The following is a 23,802-nucleotide window of genomic DNA, read 5'->3' on the forward strand; positions in this document are numbered from 1 at the left end:
CTTTCATTTCTTGAAATCGTTTGCAGAGAAGTAAAGTTGCGGTGATTTGTAGGAGAGACTAAAATATAGTGAATGATGTGGTTTGAACAGATGATAAATACTCACTTGAGAACATTTCCAGCTTCAGTGTTTTCATAGATATCACATTCATGAAGAGGTTTTTTGGGGTTGTTTGGATCATATTGACCAGCTTTCTCGCAAAGAGCACGATGGAATTGGAACTGTATCACAAAACTTATGAAATACCTAAGAAAAAAAGAAATAGTGTATTACTGTTGATTCTTATTCTGAAAAAAAACTCAAAATGAATCATACTTTTAAGGAAATGTGATAGTGAACAGCTTTAGATATTCAGTATTTACCTGAGATAGGGAACATCTGAAATAATGTGATATTTAGCAGCAGGATCAAAATCTTCTTCGGACCGGTCTAAAGGCGGTTCAACCCCTTGATACTTCTCCCGCAGTTCCCACCATTTGCAATTGTAATTTTCCGGGGTTGTCTTACCCGAAAAGACGTCCCATCGCCATAGATCCATTAAATATCCGAATGGTAAGAATGTTATTTTATCCAGCCCAATCTGAAATAGAAACCATTTATAATTTGAATTTTGTTGTTATGTTCAGTTCACCACCATGGTGTTCCACAAGATAAATTCTTTGAATATTCTCAATAGTCAAAGTGGACACTAATCATTTGCTGATTGCCTTCGCGGCAATGATACTTGCAACCTTAAGCAATCATTCAGAAAAACAATTGAAACAATTACCTATTGTAAAAAAATAAATCCATCAATCAGGAGTAATTCATTACAATAAGTTATCTAAATACTTGAAATATTATCTACATTCAAAAGTAATCTCAAAAAATATTTACTATACTTTGAATCTGCACCTCACCGAATAGTCGTTATTCAGGTTATTGTTGAAAATCATGTCCGAAAGAAAATAACGCCGACCGCCACTGGTAATCATAAACCAAACGTGACGTAGCTAAGAGCGCGCGAATGTTCGATGATTCCCTGCCACTCTAGAAGCAGCGAGAATAATGTTACCGATTTCAACGGAACTTCGACGAAATTTCTACAGTATTTGATTATTATATTTAAAGGATAGCCACGAGGATATCGAGACAGTCAAGAAGACGTTACAGTGCGGTACGCGAAGTGATTTAGTAAGACAATAGACATTCAAATAATAGTTGAAGTGTTTGTTGTATTTAAAGTGAAAAAAAGTTAAGTTTGATTATTCTGTGTAAAAGATAACACTTCCAAAATATAGATAATGAAATTATAAAACAACCCACAGGGAAAAACGTAACAATATATTGTTTCATTTCCATAATGAAAATGGTTCTCTATTATAAATTGTAGTTGATTTTTGGGAATTATAATAATATAGTAAGCAAAAATAAACATATGTGTCTCCTACAATCACGTTAAGCTACGACCTACACTCGATTACAACTCAACTGAAAATACTGTCCACAGAAAAATAATCCTTTGTTGAACTAAAATTTATAAATCGCATGAATCTAGAAAATAATTCATAGTAACATCAATGTAATCACCTACCTTGAATAAATTATTCAAAACTATTTTTGGATCATCATTCTGAGATTTTATCAATCCGATTTTCCTCAAGTGTTTGGTAGATCTCACAGAAAGAGATATTAAATCACCAACTGCCTCATGAAAACCTATTGGAAGAAGTTACATGAAAACGAATATACTATAATGCTCAGAAAAATGTTAACTGGACCAACTTTAATTGGATATCAGAAACCAATCCAAAAAATTACCGTCATTTGCCCCCTCTCTGAACTTCACAGGTTGGTCTTTGTATTGCAAGAAATACTCGATATGCCCCATCTCATGATGTGCCACAATAAACTCTTCACCAGTAATTTCTGTACATTGTTTGATTCTGAAAAAAAAATTCATCAGCACCAGGGTGGCCAAAATATATATTAGACTGATGATAAAGATATTGAATATTTGATCACAGACTACCATAGTTTTCAAGGTCTTTGAAAACATTCCATAATAGAGTAAAGAATGAATTCTCAAATCACGTTTTCTGGAACTCACAGCGAATTCGTACCAGAAAATCATTTATATGAAATGCTTCATTCAAATGCTTTATCCTGAAATCCAACAATAATGATATTGTTGGATATTAATATTGTTAATATACATATAAACATATACATATATAATATACATATGCATATAAATATACACATAAACACAATAATAGAAAAAAGGATCTACTGATATTTGTTAATAAGTAGTCTTACCCACGATAAGTGAAAATACAAAAAAAATGATATCCATAATAATTTGGTATCATTTTAGTGGTCTCTTAAATGATCTAATAGATTTCTTTTGAACAGAATAAGACTGTTAGAAGACTTTACAGTTTTAGATAGACTGTTATACTTGAAAAATCTTTCAAAAATTTATGTTTTAGTGTTGAACGTTTTTGTTTGATTATTTACATACAAATTATTTCTTATTCTAGTATTATCCTGATGGATTTGATTATTAAAAATTACAAATTTGTGAAAATATGAAAGTAGAAGGTTATGCAACATTTCGTAAATATAGATTATCGTTAAATATGTAAGCCTACTTTTTGAGTATTTAACATTAAAGATATATGGGTACTCCTGTCACATCTCAAAATAATCATCATGGTGCGATTCTGTAGTTTTTGTAGTGTTCTCATTTTATTCAAACCACCTGTGTATAGAAGAGTGGGACAATATTCGAAGTGTGGTTGTATAATGGTGTAATATGCAGTTATCTGTGATTGCATAGTTAAGTGTTGGGACACTCTTGTGAAAAAATATAATTTCTTCAAAAGTTTTTTCTGTTTGTAAGTGTAATGGTTATTCATTGATAGATGCTTGTCCAACTATTTTCATTTCAATCTGATTTAAATCTAATTATCTGTATTTAAATGGTGTAGTAAGTATCATAGCCTTTGTTTTGTTGACATTTAGCTTCAATTCATTAGTTTTCGAATATGTAGCAATATTATTCAATGATACAAAAAAATGGATGAGAGAATCTTCCAAAGAAAGGAAGGACTTTCTTTCAGTTTGAGTCTGAAAGTTACTTCTTTGCATGATCTACACATCCATGTATAGAGTTACTTATTTCCTCTCATCCATTTTTTTTGTATCAGATGGAGTAGTAGAAAGCCAAAAACTTTCCCAAAAATTAATCACTTCTAAAAATATAACCCTTTCAATTCAAATAAGATTCCTCATGGCTGGGATTGAATCAAATAGGTGAATGAATGTCATTACGATGTCATCGATGACATAAGCAGATCGAGCTTATTCCGTGACATTCAGAATCGTAATTCATGAATGAAGTGTGTGTATTTTCTATGTTATCCAATTTGGCACTGAAGAGCCTTAGGGCAAGTGTCTTAAGGCGAAACATCGGTGTATACCAGTTAGGGTGACAGTGTTCCATATGAGTACAATTTATTACCATTCATTCAAAGTAGAACTCATGTAAATGATATCTGATTCTTATTCCTCAACGAATGTTTGATATACAAACTGAATAGAGAAAAGTATCTTCTGTATAATTCAGTGTTCATATAGAAGTATTTGTTTCGAAAGACTTTTTTTCTTTCGTGTAATTCAATGTTTATATGAAAGTAGCTGTTTCAGGAGGAATTTCTTTCAGTTTATGTCTGAAAGTTACTTCTTTGCATGATCTACACATCCATGTATAGAGTTACTTATTTTCAAATTGATTACTTCCTTCCTTTCTTTGGAAGATTCTCTCATCCATTTTTTTGTATCAGATGTAGTAGTAGAAAGTCAAAAACTTTCTTTCCCGAAAATTAATCAATCCTAAAAATTTAACCCTTTCAATTCAAATTATTCAATGCTTCATTCATTTTTTGAAAAGCTTTATCTATATCTTTATCAATAACCGATACTAGGGCATCATCAGCAAAATAATGTTCATAATCACATTCATTACATTTGCTGATATCATTAATGTAAACTAAGAATAGCAATGGCCCTAAAATCCTGCAGCACCCCGTGATCTACGCTTATTGCTGTTGAGACAAACTCATTACATGCCTTTACTCATTTTCTTCTTCCATTCATCTTTCCATTCAATGACTGTAAGCTGAAGTGCGGATTCGCATGCATCTCTGGATCTAAGCTCAGTATGTTTATTTTATTGAAATATTTCAACAGTTTTTGATACAGCGCAAGGTTAAGTGTTAATTGACCGATACTCATCAGATTTTTTGTGTTTGGAACTTTTTCGATAGGCTTAGCTGTACTGGTTTTTAGATCATCTGGAAAACTACCATTTTGTAACGAGGTATTCACAAAATGACACCACACATGTCTAATTACTTAAAACTACTTTTTACAATTTTTCTCGATACTGCATCTACTTGTAATGCATTTTATATACCTATTCCATGTTTTGACATCTAAACTATAATAAAAGATTTAGCAATAATCGAGTCATTTTTTGTAAGAAATTATTTTCTTCAAAATGAAATTTTTACTAGTTATAATTTTCAAAAAAATAAAAACAAATACAAAATGTTATGAATTATACACAAACCACTGATGTCATGCTTCAATAAAATGAAATAATATGTATTTTTATATATTTTGTTTTTTTACTATCATCCAAACCTGTATGAGCTTTTTAACATAATTGAAACACTATATATATATATATATATATATATATATATATATATATATATATATATATATATATATATATATATTAATTATTAAACAAAAATAAACAAACTAAATAATTAATAAACGAATAGCAAAGTTTTGAAATAGACTCTTGTAAATGAAATATCAATGGAAGTGAAAAAAAGTCAGTTAATAAATCATTATCAAAACTTATATTTGGTATGTTTTGAAAGACATTTTATTGTGGATGATCAATACTTTCTACTGTTTCTTGTGTATTCAACACCACAATCTAAAAAATAAACAATCTGTTGAAGTCTAATTTTTTTTTGACGTAAGTCAGAAGAATCAGAGCTACTCACAATTTCAGGCGAAAGTTTCAAATTGAATTTGAGGTTTTGAAACAGGAAAAACATGTTTTCCGAAATGTCGACCACTAAATAGAGATAAGTATAAATTAGGTATAACTTTAAAGGGACAGATTTATTTTAAACTTTGTACACTTATGAAGAATCGGTGACAATACAATAATTTAAAAAGTTTATCTCATTATCCTGATCAGGATCGCCAGGATTGAATAATTTTCTCACCCAGTCTCCGTGTGAGAGCAAATTGATGAAATCTTTATTGGAATCGATAGAACAATCAATATAATTCAATGTTTGAAGATGATTTCATACTAATGTTGTCCGCGGCTCCGCTTCAGATGACCCATGCGCAAGGTCCAATTTTGCCACACTCTCTCTAACACATCAACTGGTATTTCACATATAAATGCTTCAATATAGCCTTCCAGAGCGTCAGCGGTTGTTGGTTTATCCCTGTAGACATGAGCCTTAACATGACCTCACAAAAAATAAACCGAAGGCGTTAAATCACACGATCTAGGCGGCCAATTGACAGGCCACAAACGTGAAATAAACTGTTCACCGAAGGCGGCTTTCAATTGGACCATTGTTTCGTGTGGCATATGGCATTGTCTTGTTGAAACTACATGTCAGGCATGTCGAATTCTTCCATTTTGGCCAACAAAAAGTCGTCAATCATCACACGGTAGCGCTCGCCATTCACATTAACGTTCCGGCCACTGTCGTCTTTGAAGAAGTACGGCCCGATGATGCCACCGACCCACAATCCACACCAAACAGTGACTTTTTCGGTATGCATCGGTAGCTCTTGCACTGCTTGTGGTTGGTCTTCACTCCAGATGCGGCAATTTTGCTTGTTAACGTATCCATTCAACCAGAAATGAGCTTCGTCGCCGAACACAATTTTTCGATAAAAATGTGGATCTTTCTCCAACTTTGCCAGCGCACATTCAACAAATGTTAGACGTTGTGGGAGGTCGTGTGGCTTCAATTCTTGCACCAGCTGTATCTTATAAGGTTTTACACCTAAATCCTTCCGCAAAATTTTCCACGTAGTGGAGTGACAGAGGCCCAATTGCTGCGAACGGCGGCGAATCGACATTTCACGGTCATCACGAACACTGGCGGATACAGCCGCAATATTTTCTTCGGTCCTCACTCTACGTATGCGTGTTGGTGGTTTAATGTCCAATAATGTAAACTGGGTTCGAAATCTATTCACAAGCTTCCGAATAGTTTCCTCAGTAGGCCGACGAAACTGTGTTTATTCGTAAGTCGATTCTTGGTTGAATTATAGACCAAACCGATCAAGTTTGACAATGACACAAGACACGATTCACGCGTGATCTGTCAAAAACAGTGTTGCCAAAAAGATACCATCAAAAAATCACTCATTATTGAGCAGTAACTTTTCGGGGTGAACTTTTCAGTTTGCCCTTTATTACACTTCAGCCCTATTGATTTAGCTGTGTTAATTTTTCAAATTGTGGAAGGTTATATGCCTGTAAAAAAAGTATTTGATTTGGTAATAATTACCTGAAATCTTTCTGGTCATAGAAGTCCCAGGCAGATGCATGGCACACTATTTCTCTGTCCTTTGGTTTGACCAATATCGAATTATCCCAAAAAGTTTGTGGCATCTCAGTGAGGTTAATGGACTTGAAAAATTCCTCAGCTGTTTTAAATATTTTTGTTACGGTATAATTCTAAAATTGAAAAAAAAGTGGTGATACATTATCTTTATTGCATCTTCCTAGATAATAAATATCGAAACGGATACTTAAATGTAAGAACAATCAACATCTATATCCTATGATTGGTTTATCACGTTATTATCATAAATTCACTTTCGATCAGTTTCGATTATAAATTCACTTTCACTTCTCAAATAGATCAGGCAATTTCATCAGCAAATCGAATATTGGGCTTTATTATGAAGAGTGAAGCGAGATCAAGAATATTAATATGATTAAAACACTATTTAAAGCCTATTTGAGGTCTAAACTAGAATATGTCGTGTCAATATGGTATCCAATTTACAATTGTCACATACATCATATTGATAATGTTCAAAAAAACATTCAAAATATCTGTCTTTCAAGGTCACAGGAACATATCCTCAGAGGGGAAGGGACTATTCTATCCTTCTGAATCAATTCAACGTAATATCACTGAATACACGACGACTTTTTGTTACAATATTCTTTCTTCACAAACTGCTAAATAATGAGATCTCGTGTGCCCCCCTTTTACAAATGATCAACTTTCACACCCCACGCCTGAATTCCAAATATCAAACGACATTTTACTGTGATTTTCGCAGAACAAATAACAATTCCAAAGCACCAGTGTCACTAATTTGTAACAACTACAATTCAGTCTGTGATATGTGCGATATTAATGATATTTCTCTAAGTTATATTTTAAAATGTATTGTTGTAAATTAGCCCGACAGAAAATAACGCCGGCCGCCTCTGGTAGCCATAAACCAGGTGTGACGTGGCTAAGAGCGCGCGAGTGCACGATGATTCCCCGCCAATCGAGAAACAGTGAGAATAATGTTACCGACTTCGATAGAACTTCGTAATTCATGAATGAAGTGTGTGTATTTTCTATAATGTTATCCAATTTGGTACTGAAGAGCCTTAGGGCAAGTGTCTTAAGGCGAAACACGTGTATACCAGTTAGGGTGACAGTGTTCCATGTGAGTACAATTTATTACCATTCATTCAAAGTAGAACTCATGTGAATGATATCTGATTCTTATTCCTCCACGAATGTTCGATATACAAACTGAATAGAGAAAAGTATCTTCTGTATAATTCAGTGTTCATATAGAAGTATTTGTTTCGAAAGAATTTTTTCTTTCGTGTAATTCAATGTTTATATGAAAGTAGCTGTTTCAGAAGGAACTTTCTTTCAGTTTGTGTCTGAAAGTTACTTCTTTGCATGATCTACACATCCATGTATAGAGTTATTTATTTTCAAATTGATTAATCCTTCCTTTCTTTGGAAGATTCTCTCATCCATTTTTTTTGTATCAGATGGAGTAGTAGAAAGCCAAAAACTTTCTTTCCCAAAAAACTTCGGAGAAATTTCGACAACATTCGAGGATATAAGGACAGGCAAGTGGACGTTACAGTGCGGTAGGCGAAGTGATCTAGTAAGGCAAAAGACATTAAAATATTAGTTGAAGTTTCAGTTGAAGTGTTTGTTGTATATAAAGTGAAATAAAGTTAAATTTGATTTTTCAGCGTAGTCAATTATTGGTGAACCCACGGGGAAAAACGTAACATTTGGTGTCGGAAGTGGAATAATTGACTGAAAATTTTCTGTTTCATGGTGAAAAGATGGAGTGTCGATTACGACGAGATGGAAGAGCTTAAGAAAATGTTCGAGGCTTTGCAAGTGGGCCTGGAAGACCGAAAACGCCGAAATGAAATTGATGAACGACGGAGGTAGGAAGAAAAGTTACGCAGGAATGAAGATAGTGAATTACTACTGAGTATTCAGGAAAAACAGGAAAAAGACAGAGACTTGCTGGTGAATATTCAAGAAAAACAGGAAAAAGGCAGAGACTTGCAGTAAATATTCAGGAAAAACAGGAAAAAGACAATCAGATATATCTTCATCTATTGGAAGACTTAAAATCATCCCAAGTAAATGAAGGAGAGGTACAGAAATTTATTCAGGAAAAATTTAGAAAAGTGTTTCAGAAAAAAAGTAGGGATTGGAAAAAGTAGTCGATGAGAAGCTGGAAGGAGTAGAAATGAAATTTGAAGAGGAGTTTGGAGGAGTCGAAAGGAAACTTGAACGCTTGATGGAGTTGGTGTTAAGAGGACTTACCTGAAAAACATGCTTGGTCTACCTTGATGACATAATAGCCACGAGGATATCGGGACAGTCAAGTGGACGTTACAGTGCGGTACGCGAAGTGATCTAGTGAGGCGCTAGACATTAAAATAATAGTTGAAGTTTTAGTTGAAGTGTTTGTTGTATTTGAAGTGAAATAAAGTTAAGTTTGATTATTCAGTGTAGTCAATTATTGGTGAACCCACGGGAAAAAACGTAACAGTATTCTTACTACCTTTCAACTGTGATCTCTTTTATTTTTTCCTTCTTGTGATATCTTCTATTTCTATCAATTGTCTTTTAACTGTAGCTATTTTTTTTCAAGTAATCACCCTGTTTTGCATATATTTTTTATCGACACCTTTGTACATTTCCTGTAATAGGGTGAATGCCTTCAGGAAATAAAGTGCTATCTAATATAATCTAATCACATGAAAATATTCAACATTGATAGGTTGATTGAATAGAACTGACCGATACTTGATGAAAATCCATATTAAAAAACTAATCAATACAGTTTATTGTATGACTTTCACTATAGTGAATTTGTCTGTTTTAAAATCTGTTTTTACGTTAATCAGCTGCCGCCCCCATATGAACGACAACTCTCAGAAGTTGAGAAACTTGTGCGAGCTAAGGACTAACGAGGTCTTACCTTTTAACGTGTGATTCCTAATACGATTAGGTTAGGTTAGGTTAGGTTAGGTTAGGTTAGGTTAGGTTAGGTTAGGTTAGGTTAGGTTAGGTTAGGTTAGGTTAGGTTATAGTTATAGTGAAAATCATACAATAAACTGTATTGATTAGTTTTTTTTTGTAATAGGTTGAATTGAAATCTCTGTTGTAAAATGGATAGATATTGAAAATAATTTTCCCACGCCAGTACAAAAATACTGCTTCTTTTCCGTAACTTGTTATCGTCTCTATACAAAGACAGCTGAAGTATGAACTTACATAGCATGAAGTAAATTTGATACTCACTTGTTTGACTAGTTCTTCAGTGAGATCTTCGTCTTCTACACCGGCATAAGGCAAGGTGAAATCCGCTATATTGGACCAACTCTGACCCCACATGTTACCTACAAAAAAAATAATCACCAAGTTGTTCAAGACAGTTACCGATAGGCATGACTAGAATAAAAAGAAAATTCCATATTGAACATTCTTTCAGGAGCCTTGTAAAGGTTTACTTTTCAAATGAGTGTGGCTTGAACGTTAAAAATGCATTTCTTTAGATTTGTTTACTGCCAGTCTTCAAGCATAGCTCACTGTATAATAAGAAAGTTTTTCTTCCTTATTCAAAGTAATCGGGCAAATTTAGAATATGCAGTTGGTTAGTACCTCGTCCACTAGATGGAGTGACATTTTATTGTTCGCTCCAACTTAAGAAGAGGAATGAAATACTTTGAAAGAATTCCGATTTTCAATTATAGAATATCATTGACTTTAGGTCGATGATGGTCACTATCTTGCATTGTCGAGTGGCTAATGAGCCCGAAACCGGTCTACAAGTGTGCCCGTTCCAAAATTGAAGGTCGACTCTTTCAGTTGTATTGCCAATTGCATATGCAGGAAATTTTCTGTGAAGATTCCTCCAATGACGCCTGTCGGATATAATCCAACGCCCTTCGTGGTATTAGCCAGTGGAGTAGTTGTTTTCTGATAGGCATCAGTTCATTGAATCTACTGTATAGGTATATCGAGACTGGCTTAAATGTTTAAAGTTCATTTCTTTAGATTTGTTTACTGCCAGTCTTCAAGCATAGCCCATAAGAAAATGGTTGTCTAATGAATCAAATGTAGCAAATCATTTTACATAGAGCTGTACATTCAAGTGAAGCTGGAAAAATGTGTATGAGTTAAACCAATAATAATAAGAATAGGCACTAATGTTCTTCATAATATAATTTTCGTTATTGAGATTTCTCTTTGGAATTTCATCTGATGATAATGATTTGACATTTTTGAGCACTGTTATTCCATCTTCCAAATGAACTATATTTGAAAAATCCATCGTAATACTTAGTTCTAAAATTCTACCGTGAATTTTGGTTTCTGTCAGCTAATATTGTGTTTGAATTTAAAAAATGTTTTGATGATATTGTTGAAGTAATGCTGCCAGATGTTTTCCTGAAGTTGGAAATGGAATCCGCTATCTGGAGAAAAATATTCACCATTTTGATATATTCTCAATGTTCACATTATTTGTATAATTTTTATGTTCTGCTCATTTGCAAAATATAATATTTCTTGTGATAGGAATGCTTCTAATTTTGCTTTTTATAGTCATAAGAAGTAGATATATATTCAATTGATATGCAAAAATATATACCCAATAAATGCACCGGAATGGGCCCCTTCTCAGTTACAATATCTCCATACTTCTGTCTGAGCTTGTACCTAACGTAGGCATGGATCTGCAGATACAGTGGGCGCAGCTGCTCCCACAGGTTTTGAATTTGCTGCTTGAAATCAGGATCTTCGTAATCGTGGAGCCAATATTCAGCATTATTTGTGAAATTGTTCAATTTAGCAGCTTCATTGGATAGATTAACATACTCGACGTAAAGGTTTTTACATTTTGGGCCGACGTTGTTTCGCCACTGCACCCAAACGTGGCTGAGCTCCTGGGGGTCTCTTGAATTGGTCAATATGTTGGTCATATCTGGAAATGAGAAGATAATGAATTATAGTTACATTATAGTTACCTGAATAGGAGTGCAGCAAGTGCACTAGGGCATCAGGCGCCCCGAGGTGGGCTCTGTATTTCGTGTCAGAAACCTCTATACCCATCACGCGACTGCGGTAGGCAAAAATATTAAAAATACCATCCTGGCAGGGCGTGATGAACACCTCAGTTCACGATTTCAGTCCACTCAACCTGAGGAAAGCAAAGGTCAGGCGCTTTGCGAAGTTGTTAAAAAAGACCCCATCCATTGGCTTATCTGTGTTGCCGCAGGAGTGAAGTGATTTCTGCGGCTTTTATATGGGCCTTTTGCAGAACGGGTTCCAACTCGGTGACAGAGTTGTGATCACCTCGTTCAGTGTCGAAAACTAAACCGTATTCACCAGCTGCTCGGTCACGTGTCCTGAAGAGAAATGTTACAATTCCTGCTCTCTCATGGTCGCGGACCATGCAGAGTAGTGGATCCAAACTCCTGACGACTTAACAGGCTCCATCCGGTACCATTCTGTCATATAAACACTCCAAACTCAAATGTCCACGGCCTCGCTGTTGTCGAGGAAAGTACAAACGCGAAACGGACGGTTTGGGACACAAACTCCTTTGAAGGGGTCTTTACGTCGAGTTGATACAGCTCATCTCGAGTCCACTTCACTACACCAAATGACTAGAGTAACATTGGAACGGCAGGCATATTTGTTGCAGCAACTTTGTTCTTCCCCGATGACCAGATCTGTCGAAGTTTATGCCGCTAAGAGAGTTCTCTACTACTGTTACCTCTTGTAAGTGGCGTTGTTCCTCCCCGAGGTGAGTATACGTCTCTCCGGCATCCAGGTGTTGCAGAATGCTTATTATTATCATTATGATTATCATTATTATTACTTGCCTATCAATCATCCAAATTCGAGCAAAGCTATAAATGCAATGAAACATTCCATTACTTACCTGGCTCCAATGCCAAATCGCACTTTTTGTCGTCTTTAAAATCGCAAATTTTCGTTTTCGCGTATATGCCCTCCATGTCGCTGATAGTTTTTCGGAGATTCTTAAATTTATCTTCGGGTAAAGCAGCCTGTCCCAAAACCGAGTAGAATCGGAATTGTCTCTTGACGCCGTAATCGGAAAATCTATTCCAGTCATATTGAATCACACGCTGCCATGTTTCTTTCTCGTCCTTGGCGGCTGCTGCAGCTACAGATAACTGGAAAGAAAAGGATCAATTTACAGCAGGAAATGTACATAAAAAAATGTATTTTTCACAAGCAATCAAAGATACAACAAAATTATATGGTCAACTGATGTTTACTTTATAGGTTTACCAATTGGGGTGTTTACAAAATAAAGCCTTAAAATTCATTTTCCGTTTTCTCTTCTTAGAATCTACAAAAAAATCTGAACAAACACTTCGACGTTAAAATCTTATGATCGTCAAAAAAAATCGAGTGTGCTTTAGACCACACGACTGAAGTAAAACCTTTAGCTCCATCTTTATGTAGGTTTTCAAATGATTATCAGCCCTCCTGGCTCCTAGCCACCCCAACTTTATAGTCTTAAATGAATACCTCATCTAAAAGCTCTTAAGAAATGTTCTTCAATGATGCCCTACAAAGCTACATTCTATATTGTGGTTTCTGGTATATTAAATGAAACACTATTTATTCGAATTAAAATTTCTTTTTCTATTTTTAATTCAAGGAATGTTCAAAATGATCTCCATTCTTCTCAAGAAATCAATAGAGAATATTGTCAAACTCTTGACGAACGTTGGCGAAAGTTTCTCTGGAAATTGGATTATTCTTTCCTTCACTTGCTCTACTGAGTCAGGATGAGTCTTAAAAACAACAGATTTTAGGTGGTCCCAGAGGAAGAATTCAACAGGAGATAGATCCGGGGATCTAGGAGGCCATTCAATAAGACCTGTTCTTTCAATCCATTGATTAGCATAATTATTATCTAACAATTGTCTTACTGGAACTACATGACGAGGAGGTGCCCCATCCTGTTGAAAATTTTCTTCTATTGATAAATTGCCTTGTATGTACCTGTCTTTGATTCTCTATTTCATGAACCATCCGAGGATCGCTAGATTTGTCCAGCATGTGAGCATACATATTGCCATTTAAATTTCCTTCTATAAATGATGAATCAATAATTGCATCTCCCAATAGACCTTCCCAAAGATTAACTTTTTCGGGGTATTGCGTACGCCGTTCTCTGAATAGTCGTGGGTTCTCGTCACTCCAGTTACGACAGTTTTATTTTTTTGCCTGTCCATTAAGAAGTTTCAGTTTAAAAAGAGGTTGATAACAAAAAATCCCGATGCTATCATTTTTGGAAAGTATATGATGAGTGTTTTTCATCATTTAAATTGGCATTGAAGAATTATTTGTTGAATTATAGAAATTCATATGTACTGAGAAAATAAATATTTCGAATTGAAATTCAAATCATTAACATCTTCCAACGTTCCTTCATAAAAAAAAACAGAAGAAGTAACAATTCCACCAGTTCAGATCAAGATGACAGATATCAATCTAAACAGTTGTTATTTAAATAATTTTTCTATTTATTTCACTTATAGATAAGATCCGAAACCCATACAAACCAACATGAGTGCTTACCTCATTTTTGAGATTCTCTTCTGTGAGATTGGAAGCGTATGCCCAGCTGGCCAGAGCAACCTTATTTTCATTTTCTTCTGTTTTCTTGTTGATGGCCAATAAAAACTCGAATGCTGCCCTCTCTTCCTCTTCTATGTTGGGATCTTTGCACTTTACTAAAGTTGAACAAAATAAGCCCAGAAGGACCAAAACCAACGGAGTCATCCTGCAACAAAATAGTTTCAATAATGTAAATGAATCAATGATACTTTATCAGTTAAAGTTATCAATGGAAATCCCAGTCATAATTTTATCGAGATTTTTCTATTTTTAACCATAACTTTGGTATTCGATAGCAACAGAGTGGTACCTGGTATTTACCAAAATAACCGATTTAATTTCTAAATTTGAGAATATTTACTAAACTGTTCCTGTAGTGTTTTTCAATATTCATGAGATGTAGGGGTTTTTTCGAACATTCATTCGAAATTCTGCAGTTTTGATACCTAGATGGATACAGGTTATTGTCAAAACAACATTGACATACACAATCGCAAAAAAACAAAAGTCCAGAACGGGATATCAAATAGTACAAAACCATTCATTACAAAAACTCGATTTTTATGCCAGTGTAATTGAAAGAAGAGGTTCAATGAAATTTAATACTCGATCTACTGATCTCAATTCATGTGAGTAACATTTATTTCCTAAGAAACATACAATTTGTTTATGGGAGGGAAATTACAAAGTTAGTGATAACTTAAACAGTAATGATAAAGTAATAGAAAATGAAAAATATTCATGTTGATACTTTATGAGTTCTGTGCAAATTTGTGTGAGCTGCATGTACTCATTACTTTCCCACATAACTCATTTAATTTCAAAATATCTCTCAAATATTCGATCGCTTTTGTTAGATAGACATCAACTTGAAAACAATGAAGTTATGTCAAATTATACTGAAATATTCCTTTACATTACGAGTACCTAAACTAAGTTGCGAATTTCAAATTTCTGTGACAGACTAGCATCCCCAAAAACTGAGTTTCAAACTTCCCTCTTCCAACCTTGTTGTGGTTCAACTTAAGCCCCTCTGTCAAGAATTGTTTGTGAATATGGATTTGGTCTTTACATTCACTTCACATCATATAGGCCAAAAGGAGGAAACTTTTTCCCAATGAATTAAAGAACATATGAGTAGTTTCTGAAGGAGTCAATTTCTTGTCTTGTCTGGACAAGAGGCAGTTAAATATCCTTTCGATCTCGGAATAGATTTTTAAATCTTCGGTGAGAAGCAAACACTCACAAGAATTGGAAGATATGACAAAAATCATTATTAAATAGGTTAAACAGGAGATTACCCTTGGGGCGCGCCTAAAGTAACCTATACAGGGTGTTTCCTAACTACGGTACGAAAATTCAGAGGGTGATTCGTTAGATCGTTTTAAGAAAAACAGTTTATATGAACATATGTCCAAAGTTGGTTCATTTCTGAGGTACAGGGTGTCGAAGTTTAAAAAAATGGTATTTATAAAATTTCGTACATATCCTGGCGTCTCAGTGGATACCACAGCCAACGATATTGACAAAAAAAAAGGGCGCCAGTGACTTTTTTGAGTTTTTCATTTTTTTAAATTGAGCAACTAAAAATACAACTTTTTCGTCGCTTGCGTTTTCTGCATATCATGCTTCGTTTTCGAGAAAAAAAAATTCTAAAAACTATCCATGGACAACATAAAATAAAAACCAAAAGTAAATAATAAACAATTTCGACCTCAGAGTAAATAAACAAAATGTGCACCTTCTGATAAAATACACGACTGCAATCGATTTGTCATTGTTTGTCTGATACATTCAAAAATACCTGGATATTGCAACTGTCGATTATTCGATTCCTCAGGTCATTCACATCTAGTACAGGAGTTTTACAAACAAGAGTGACATTTTGTTGTCCGCTCCAACTTAGGAAGATGAATGAAATACCCTGAAAGAATTCCGATTTTCAATTATGGAATATCATTGACTTTAGGTCGATGATGGCCACTGTCTTGCGCTGACGAGTGGCTAATGAGCCCGGAACCGGTCTGCAAGTGTGTCCGTTCCAAAATTGAAGGTCGACTCTTTCAGTTGTATTGCCAATTGCATATGCAGGACATTTTCTGTGAAGATTCCTGCACTGACGCCTGTCGGATATAATCCAAAGCCCTTCGTGGTATTAGCTAGGGGAGTAGTTGTTTTCTGATACCTACTGTGTAGGTATATCCGAGACTAGCTTGAACGTTTAAAGTTATTTCTTTAAAATAGCTTATATTAATTTCAAAAGCTCCAAAATATCTAGTGATTTTTCCACAGGACCGTTTGGAAATAGATAACCGTTATGAATGTTTACCACTATTATCATTTTTTTAAACATGAACGGTTTAATTTATCAAGAAAATTTATCATTTGGACTTTCGAGGCGGAATATTCAACCCAAAATAGCATTTCTTTCTTCTTTCTGGAGAACCAGATTTCCAAAAAGATCAGCTCATAAATGCAGTATTTCGCAATGAAATTTCATAGCCATACGTTGATTGGTTTATCAAATATTTTTTGTATCATTTTACATTAGCAGCAGGTTTTCAAGTATAATCATGAGATTCATTATTCTATAGTCGCAAAATTTGTTGTCATATTAATTCAATGCGTAAAAAACAACATTAAAACCGAACAATTGTGCTGATTTCATGATTCGTCACATGGCGATTATTTCCCTCAACGGTACTTGAACATAAAACTATATAATTGAATTTTTTTTCTTATATTTTCGCAATTAGCTATTCGTCAAGGTCAACGACATAAACATTTTGTGTGATTTCTCTTCGAGGCGCCTTGTTGAGTGCAAAAACCACTTATGAATGTCGAAATCAAATGAAAACAACATGGGCGGAACTATGTAAAAATTCAGCGATCTGTTTTCGTAAACGAGGTTAATTATATAATTTTATGGTCCAACGAGAAGTAGCTATGGTCTTCTGATGATAATCATCACGTATTTTGTAAAACTTTCGATAATAGATATTCATAATATGAGTGTTAAAAGTAAGGTTCTATTATGCGGGTGAAAATTTTTGCGAAACGAGCGTAGCGAGTTGAGCAATTCCACTAACAAAATAAAACTTACTTTTAATACAAATATCATACAACATTTTTTGTACAACTGTCATAATAAAATAGATAAATTTAATATGTCTATAAAAACGCATTTTGACATCTCTTGTCAGTCAACTATTTTCATGTTATCACATTTGCTGTGAAGTGGCCGAGTCAGTTTAAGCCGAATTACCTGGTTACCAACAAACAGTATTGTTTACAGCTCACGAGTTTTATTTAAAGTCACATTTGAAGTTCTTGCTGGTGTTTAATGTCTTGCATAATGAAAAACAATAGTGAGGCTGCAAAAAGAGCTTCCTTTGAATTGTTACCAAAAAAATCGGCTCAGCAGTACGACGTCGCATATTCTAATTTTCTTAGCTGGTGTAGACTTAAAAACGTCGAAGGAAATATCAGCGAAACCGTCACCGTAGAAGAGAAATCAAAAATATGGAACTCGTCAATTTTGTGGAGCAAGTTTTCAATAATAAAGTCGAGTGCGCTCGTTAAAAATAGTGTCAATACCAGCAAATATTTCAAGGTAATAGCATTCTTCAAGCGGAAAAATGAAAGTTATAGCCCCAAAAAAATAAAAAACTCTTACGTTTAAACAAGTCCAGAGATTTATAAATGAGGCGCCAGATGAAAAATATTTGATGATAAAAGTTGCTACTATTTTCGGAATATATGGAGCCTGCCGGCGTGAAGAGCTAAGCCAGTTATAAATAGAATACACTAAATTAATAGATAAATCATTGATTGTTCAAATTCAAAATACAGAAACGAAAATAAGTCATTATTTTTGCATTGTTGGAAAAAACATTGACTATTTTAATAAATACGTTGCATTACGCCCTTTTGTTATCAATCATCAACGTTTTTTCTGAAATAATCAAATAATGAATGCAGTGCCAACCCAGTTGGTATAAACACGTTTGGGAAAATGCCCTCTACCATTCCTGAGTTTCTGGACCTTCCGGAACCAAAGGAATATACAGGTCACTGTTTCAGAAGGTCTTCTGTTTCTTTACTAGCAGAATCAGGAGCAAATATAACCGATATTAAGAAGCACGGAGGATGGAAGTCTACAACAGTAGCTGAGGGTTACATCGATCAATCTATTTCTTATAAAAAGGCTATTGCTGAAAGAACAATCCCAACAGATCTAGCTACAGCGTTACGACATCGTCCTCTTCACTTCAAGAATTAAATGTTAATACCCATAAAATTGTTAACTCAGATAGTTCCAATATATTACAAGTAGTGTCCGACCGAAAGTTCGGTTTCGGTCGAGTTTAGGCAAAAAAACGGGTTTCGGTTTAGTTTCGGTTTTGGCGGCAAACCTGCCGAAACTACGACCGAAACCGAATTCGGGAGTTCTTGCGCTGTGATCAGTCATGTTCGGCGCTTTGAATTCCATACCAGCGATAAAGACATTTTGCTGCGTCCACGTGCCTAATCATGTCGTGACTCACTTTGTGATTTATTTTAATTATTACATAAATATTAAGTACCTATTGTGATATTAGGTAACAACTTGAATAAGTAATTTATGTTTAATATTTTTGAAAAACCATTAATAATATTCAAAAGAAGAATCTACACCTACTCAAATGGACACCTCACCTATTTTAAATGTGTTTAAGGTGCAAATGATATTTTTTTAAATAAGGGGTTGTTATGTTGATTATCAATAAGTGAAAACGTCAAAGACTGCATAACGTTGTGATTTAAAGATAAAAAAATAAAGACTGACTGATAATAACAACGTTTTCTATATGTTTTTCTCAAAACATAATCCTTGCAAGGAAGTTTCGGTTTCGGTTTCAGCCGAAACTGAGACTGTTGCCGAAATTCGGTTTCGGTTTCGGTCGCAAAAACCAGTTTCGGTCGGACACTAATTACAAGGCTCTTCAATATCGCAAGATATTAATATCAGCAGTTGTTCTAATTGTACTTTGAATATATTAATGTTCATAAATAATAATATAATTCTATTTAAATCTGTTTAAAATCTGTTTTTCCGTTAATCAGCTGTCTCCCCCATACGAACGACAACTCTCAGAAGTTGAGAAACTTGTGCGAGCTAAGGACTAACGAGGTCTTACCTTTTAACGGGTGATTCCTAACACGGTTGCAGAATCATCCCAGCTTCAACCAGATAAATGCTCTCGAGAAAAATATCTGGTCGAGGCGGGAATCGAACCCACGGCCTTCCGATCGTGAGTCGGGCGCACTACCACCGCGGCCAATTCCACAACTGATTAATGTATATAATACATTTGTAACAGAATTTAATTGTATCTATATCTATTGTTCGTAATAAGAGTTCCTTGAAGATTGAATAATTATGTTTTGTTTATTGCTATCTGGTTCAAAAAAAATCGTGTTGAAAATACTTTCAACAATAGCGCTACTTCATAAACATTATCTTTTTATACTTTTGACAACTATTTAAAATGTCACTTCCAATGACAGTTGTACAAAAATCCTTTTTTTGTATCTCTGAGAAACGCAAAACAGCAGACGTGTTCACAAAAAAATAGAGAAAGTGAAAATTAATAACGAATCAAATTTTCATCAATTTTACCGGTTTGCTACCGGACTGGATAGAATGAGGAAAACGCATAATGGATTTTATTGATAGAGTATAACATTTTCAGTTGGGTATAATATAATGTCTTTTATCAACCTTTTTTGGGATATTTTCACCTTCCACCACAATTTTTCGAAGGATAAAATCTGCCTCCTTCGTCAGATTTGCAAAAAAATCTCTCATCCTCAAAACAAACTTTTTTGACATTTATCGAGGACGTTTCAAAATGAATCGAATCAAAGAAGAAACTACAAGTAGTATTAGTTTTTTCGCGCTTCTGCTGATAGAGGTTATTTTAGCTTCATAATCATCGTAGAAGGTGAAATTACCAAAAAAAAAGTCGATATATGCGGAGAATTTTCAACACAAACATGACTCAACAAATTTGGAAGATTCCTCTTTGGAAAAACCCGAATAATTATTTGACTGAAAAATGTCAAGTTGCTTCCAATGAAAACAAGATACAAGTTCTTGAGTTCGTAAGGTTTGTTTTCGACTATTTTACGTACAATTGAGAAAGGAATTTTTGTCAAATCTTATGTTGCTTGTAATAGTTTGTTTCTCTCGAAACCAAACTTGAGATGTAGATTCTTATATACATTGAAACATACTCTCTGTGTTTCAATATTCAAATGCATCCGAATCTTATTCACTGGTATCTCTTTTCTTATTGTTCACATCGCTATTGGACCCACTACACAGTTATTGCTATTGTATTATTACTATTAGTACTATTACTATTAGTACTTATCCAAGGAAGCCACATTTCAAACAGAAAACAATAATGTTGAGTAATTATAACTGCACCAATATCGAACTTAAACACTCAAACCGCGATCAGTTCATGATCTGAACACGACAGCGATAACCATCCCCGCATTCCCCGATTTCTCTTAGTCACCGTAACATGACTTCAAATTTAATTTTATGACTCTTCAGCCAATCATAAAACCCGGTTAGTAAAACATTATCGAATACGAACTGCCAATTCTTCAGTCTACGTAACTAGTTGGCAACGGCATTATTTCTCTATATATAGCTTTAACAATTCACAAGTTACTTCGACTATACCAAACAAATTTATTGCAATTATTTGAATTTTTGCACGTATCATTAGTATTGACCAAAAACTCAATTGAAGAAAAATAATTTTGGGCTTTAAATATATTATTGAGTGAATGAAAGGTTTTGGCTTTCTAATTCTCCATCTTCATACAAGAAAATGTGGGAATTAATCCCTCCTGAAAATATACCCCTTTCATGGTTTTTTAAAAACGATGCGTTCTGCAAAATAGTGCAAGAAACCTTTTTTTAAAGAATTTTATGATGAACCGAAAAAATCATATTATTTCATCGTATGTTTCGGAGACATTTCAATTGTTATCGAGATGTTGAGAACTGAATCTTAATCTTTCTTAAAAGGGTTGACAGCTACGAAAAAAAAAGAAAGAACTCCATGATGAATATTTGAAGTAAAAACTCCTATTATGATTCCCGAAATATTGCAATTTCTATATAACACTATCATAGTTAGCTGGTAGCTAATGATAATGACCATTGGCACAATTCCCTCAAACAACTACCGATTTTAATTTTGAAATAGGTAAGTACCTGTCTTCCCAAATACAACATAACACAAAAATGCGACCTCAATTTTCAAGATGATGTACTACGTGAAACAAAATCAACGCAATTGCAACTTTTTTTCATCACGTATGTCGCATCGGTTTGTGAGGCCGCTTGAATTTATTTTACAGCGCGATAGTTTTATTTTGCCATATCTCCTAAGATATAAAGTTGAATCGTATAGTAGGATCGGCAATTACAATGAGCATGAAGTGCTTGAGGTAACTAACATATCCAATTCGACAGGGATTATTATCGTATCCGTCTGAATGGATTTCCAATCATCACATCATATGAGACAATTTTTTCAAACATCAAAGTGGGTATAATGAGTTTTCCTTAAAAGATATAGGTACATAATGCTGTCGCGTATTTTAATGTAGTCATATGAAACTGCCTAATTCCTCAAAGGGATTATGCCTAATCCCTCATAGGGATTATGCAGTTATTTTGATGAAAGTTGGGACTGGTACCACCACCGCCCCGACTTCTCATAGAAAACATCGTCACATTTCAACCAAAACAGACAAAACATTAATGAATTATACTTATAAACCTACCGTTCGTTATTTTTTCGAGTTTATCTCGCCTTTAATTACAAACACAGACAAACGCGGCAGAAATGGTAGCTTCCAAAAAAAATTAATACACATTTTTCATAAATAGTTTCATATTGAATATAAAAAAACATAACTTATTTTCGTATTTTTCGAGATATTGAGAAATACAATATTTTTAAACTTCCAGAACGTTAAGTTTACAAAAACAGAAAAGTAATTTATATTGATAACTGAAATAATTAAAATCGATCCATATCATTCTTTAGACAGAATCTTCACTAATAATAACAGTTATAAGTATTAGGTAAGAGATTGAGAATGATTCTTGAGCGGTAAAATGTCAAGAGATGATAATAAAAATTAAAAAATAACATAACATCAATAATATAATGTAATAAAAATGTAGAATCCATATTAGTTTTTGGTATTTTCGAGTGATTGAAAACTTCAAAAATTTCAAATCGATTGTTATTCAACATTCAAATAGAAAATGTATTTATTTATAATTATTTCGGTTGAACACTCACTTGAATAGTTCTTGAGTGTGTAAGAACTAACTTACTGTCAAATTGAATTTTTTATCGAAGTGAAAGTCTTGTTTCTCACAAAGTAAAATATGAACACCGTTAGTCTCCTTGAGGCACCCTGTGTTAGACCAATGCCTCATACTAAGTAACGTAAAAACAACTTGAAACAAATTTACCAGCTGTCAGCTACATGTCATTGAGAGAAAAAATGATTGTATTGAACCATCTCACCTGTTGTGATCACTGAATTTTCAAAAGTTTCATGCAAATATAATTTTCACAGAACTACCACAGTATGTATTTTGCATGTGAAGTTTTCGCCCGATGAGAGATGAATATATCTAACCAGTGTAAAAGACAGCAGAAGACCGGTTGGTTGGTTACCAATCCAACCGGTGAATGCCAGTGGCGTGCTGTTGGGCAGCTATATTTACGAGGTTCTTCAAGGTAAGATTTCTCTACACAACGATTTTTAGCTTTACATGAAATACACCTCGGAGAGGAAAAATTATGGGACATGACCAAATTTCTCATTTTTTAGGAAACCTTTAAATATTCAAACAAGAATATCGAGCCTACAGGATATGAAACCACAAAAAGTATGAGTGGGGAAGAAAGTATCACCGATGTGGCCGATTCAGTTTATTTTTGAAGGTTGGTAATGTTAGTTGAATTTACATTCTACATCTATCTATAACTATTATAAATGTGAAAGATTATGAGGATGGATGTATGTTTGTGACTCTTTCACGCCTAAACGACTGAGCGGATTTAGATGAAACTTTACATAAATACAGATTATACATCAGAATGACATATAGGCTACAATTTACAAAGGTTTTGTGTAATTTTGGTCATAATGTAATGATAAGTATTGAGTAAGTCGAAAAAATTCTTGCTCCATGAGAAATATCTTGGCGTGCTCTGCCTATACCGTTGGAATTACATGCAGATAATGTACCGTAAGTTTTTTTATCTCAAATAGTTCTAAATAAAAGTCTGCCATAGCATATGTACACCTCTCGTGTGGTAGTCACTATATGCAAAATACTGAGCCAATGCACATTTATTTCAGACTATGTGTCAAATTCTTATATACACATAGTAATTTGGACGAATCGTTCAAAAGTTGTCACGATGAGATTAACTTGACGCAA

At 34.2% G+C, this 23,802-nt stretch overlaps 1 protein-coding gene across 2 annotated transcripts in view; it reads right to left on the minus strand.

Annotated features, from left to right (window-relative positions):
• LOC111506207 (angiotensin-converting enzyme) overlaps window positions 1–23,802 on the minus strand; it is an 84,432-nt gene that overhangs the window by 4,075 nt on the left and 56,555 nt on the right. The window contains exons 1-10 of one of the 2 annotated variants that reach the window (XM_074182998.1): window positions 22,877–23,016; window positions 14,226–14,430; window positions 12,550–12,805; window positions 11,254–11,586; window positions 9,903–10,000; window positions 6,609–6,778; window positions 1,801–1,925; window positions 1,574–1,698; window positions 363–580; window positions 106–246 (exon numbers count right to left, since the gene is read on the minus strand). In XM_074182998.1, the coding sequence (XP_074039099.1) occupies window positions 106–246; window positions 363–580; window positions 1,574–1,698; window positions 1,801–1,925; window positions 6,609–6,778; window positions 9,903–10,000; window positions 11,254–11,586; window positions 12,550–12,805; window positions 14,226–14,429 (1,670 nt within the window). In that variant the 5' untranslated portion in view covers window position 14,430; window positions 22,877–23,016. Of the gene's footprint in view, window positions 1–105; window positions 247–362; window positions 581–1,573; window positions 1,699–1,800; window positions 1,926–6,608; window positions 6,779–9,902; window positions 10,001–11,253; window positions 11,587–12,549; window positions 12,806–14,225; window positions 14,431–22,876; window positions 23,017–23,802 lie in introns of those variants that run through there. The other variant, XM_074182999.1, reaches the window with a different exon arrangement.

Source organism: Leptinotarsa decemlineata, unplaced genomic scaffold (assembly GCF_025532065.1).
Source record: "Leptinotarsa decemlineata unplaced genomic scaffold, Ldec_3_MD MMD2_tig00026330_RagTag_RagTag, whole genome shotgun sequence".
NCBI lineage: Eukaryota > Metazoa > Arthropoda > Insecta > Coleoptera > Chrysomelidae > Leptinotarsa > Leptinotarsa decemlineata.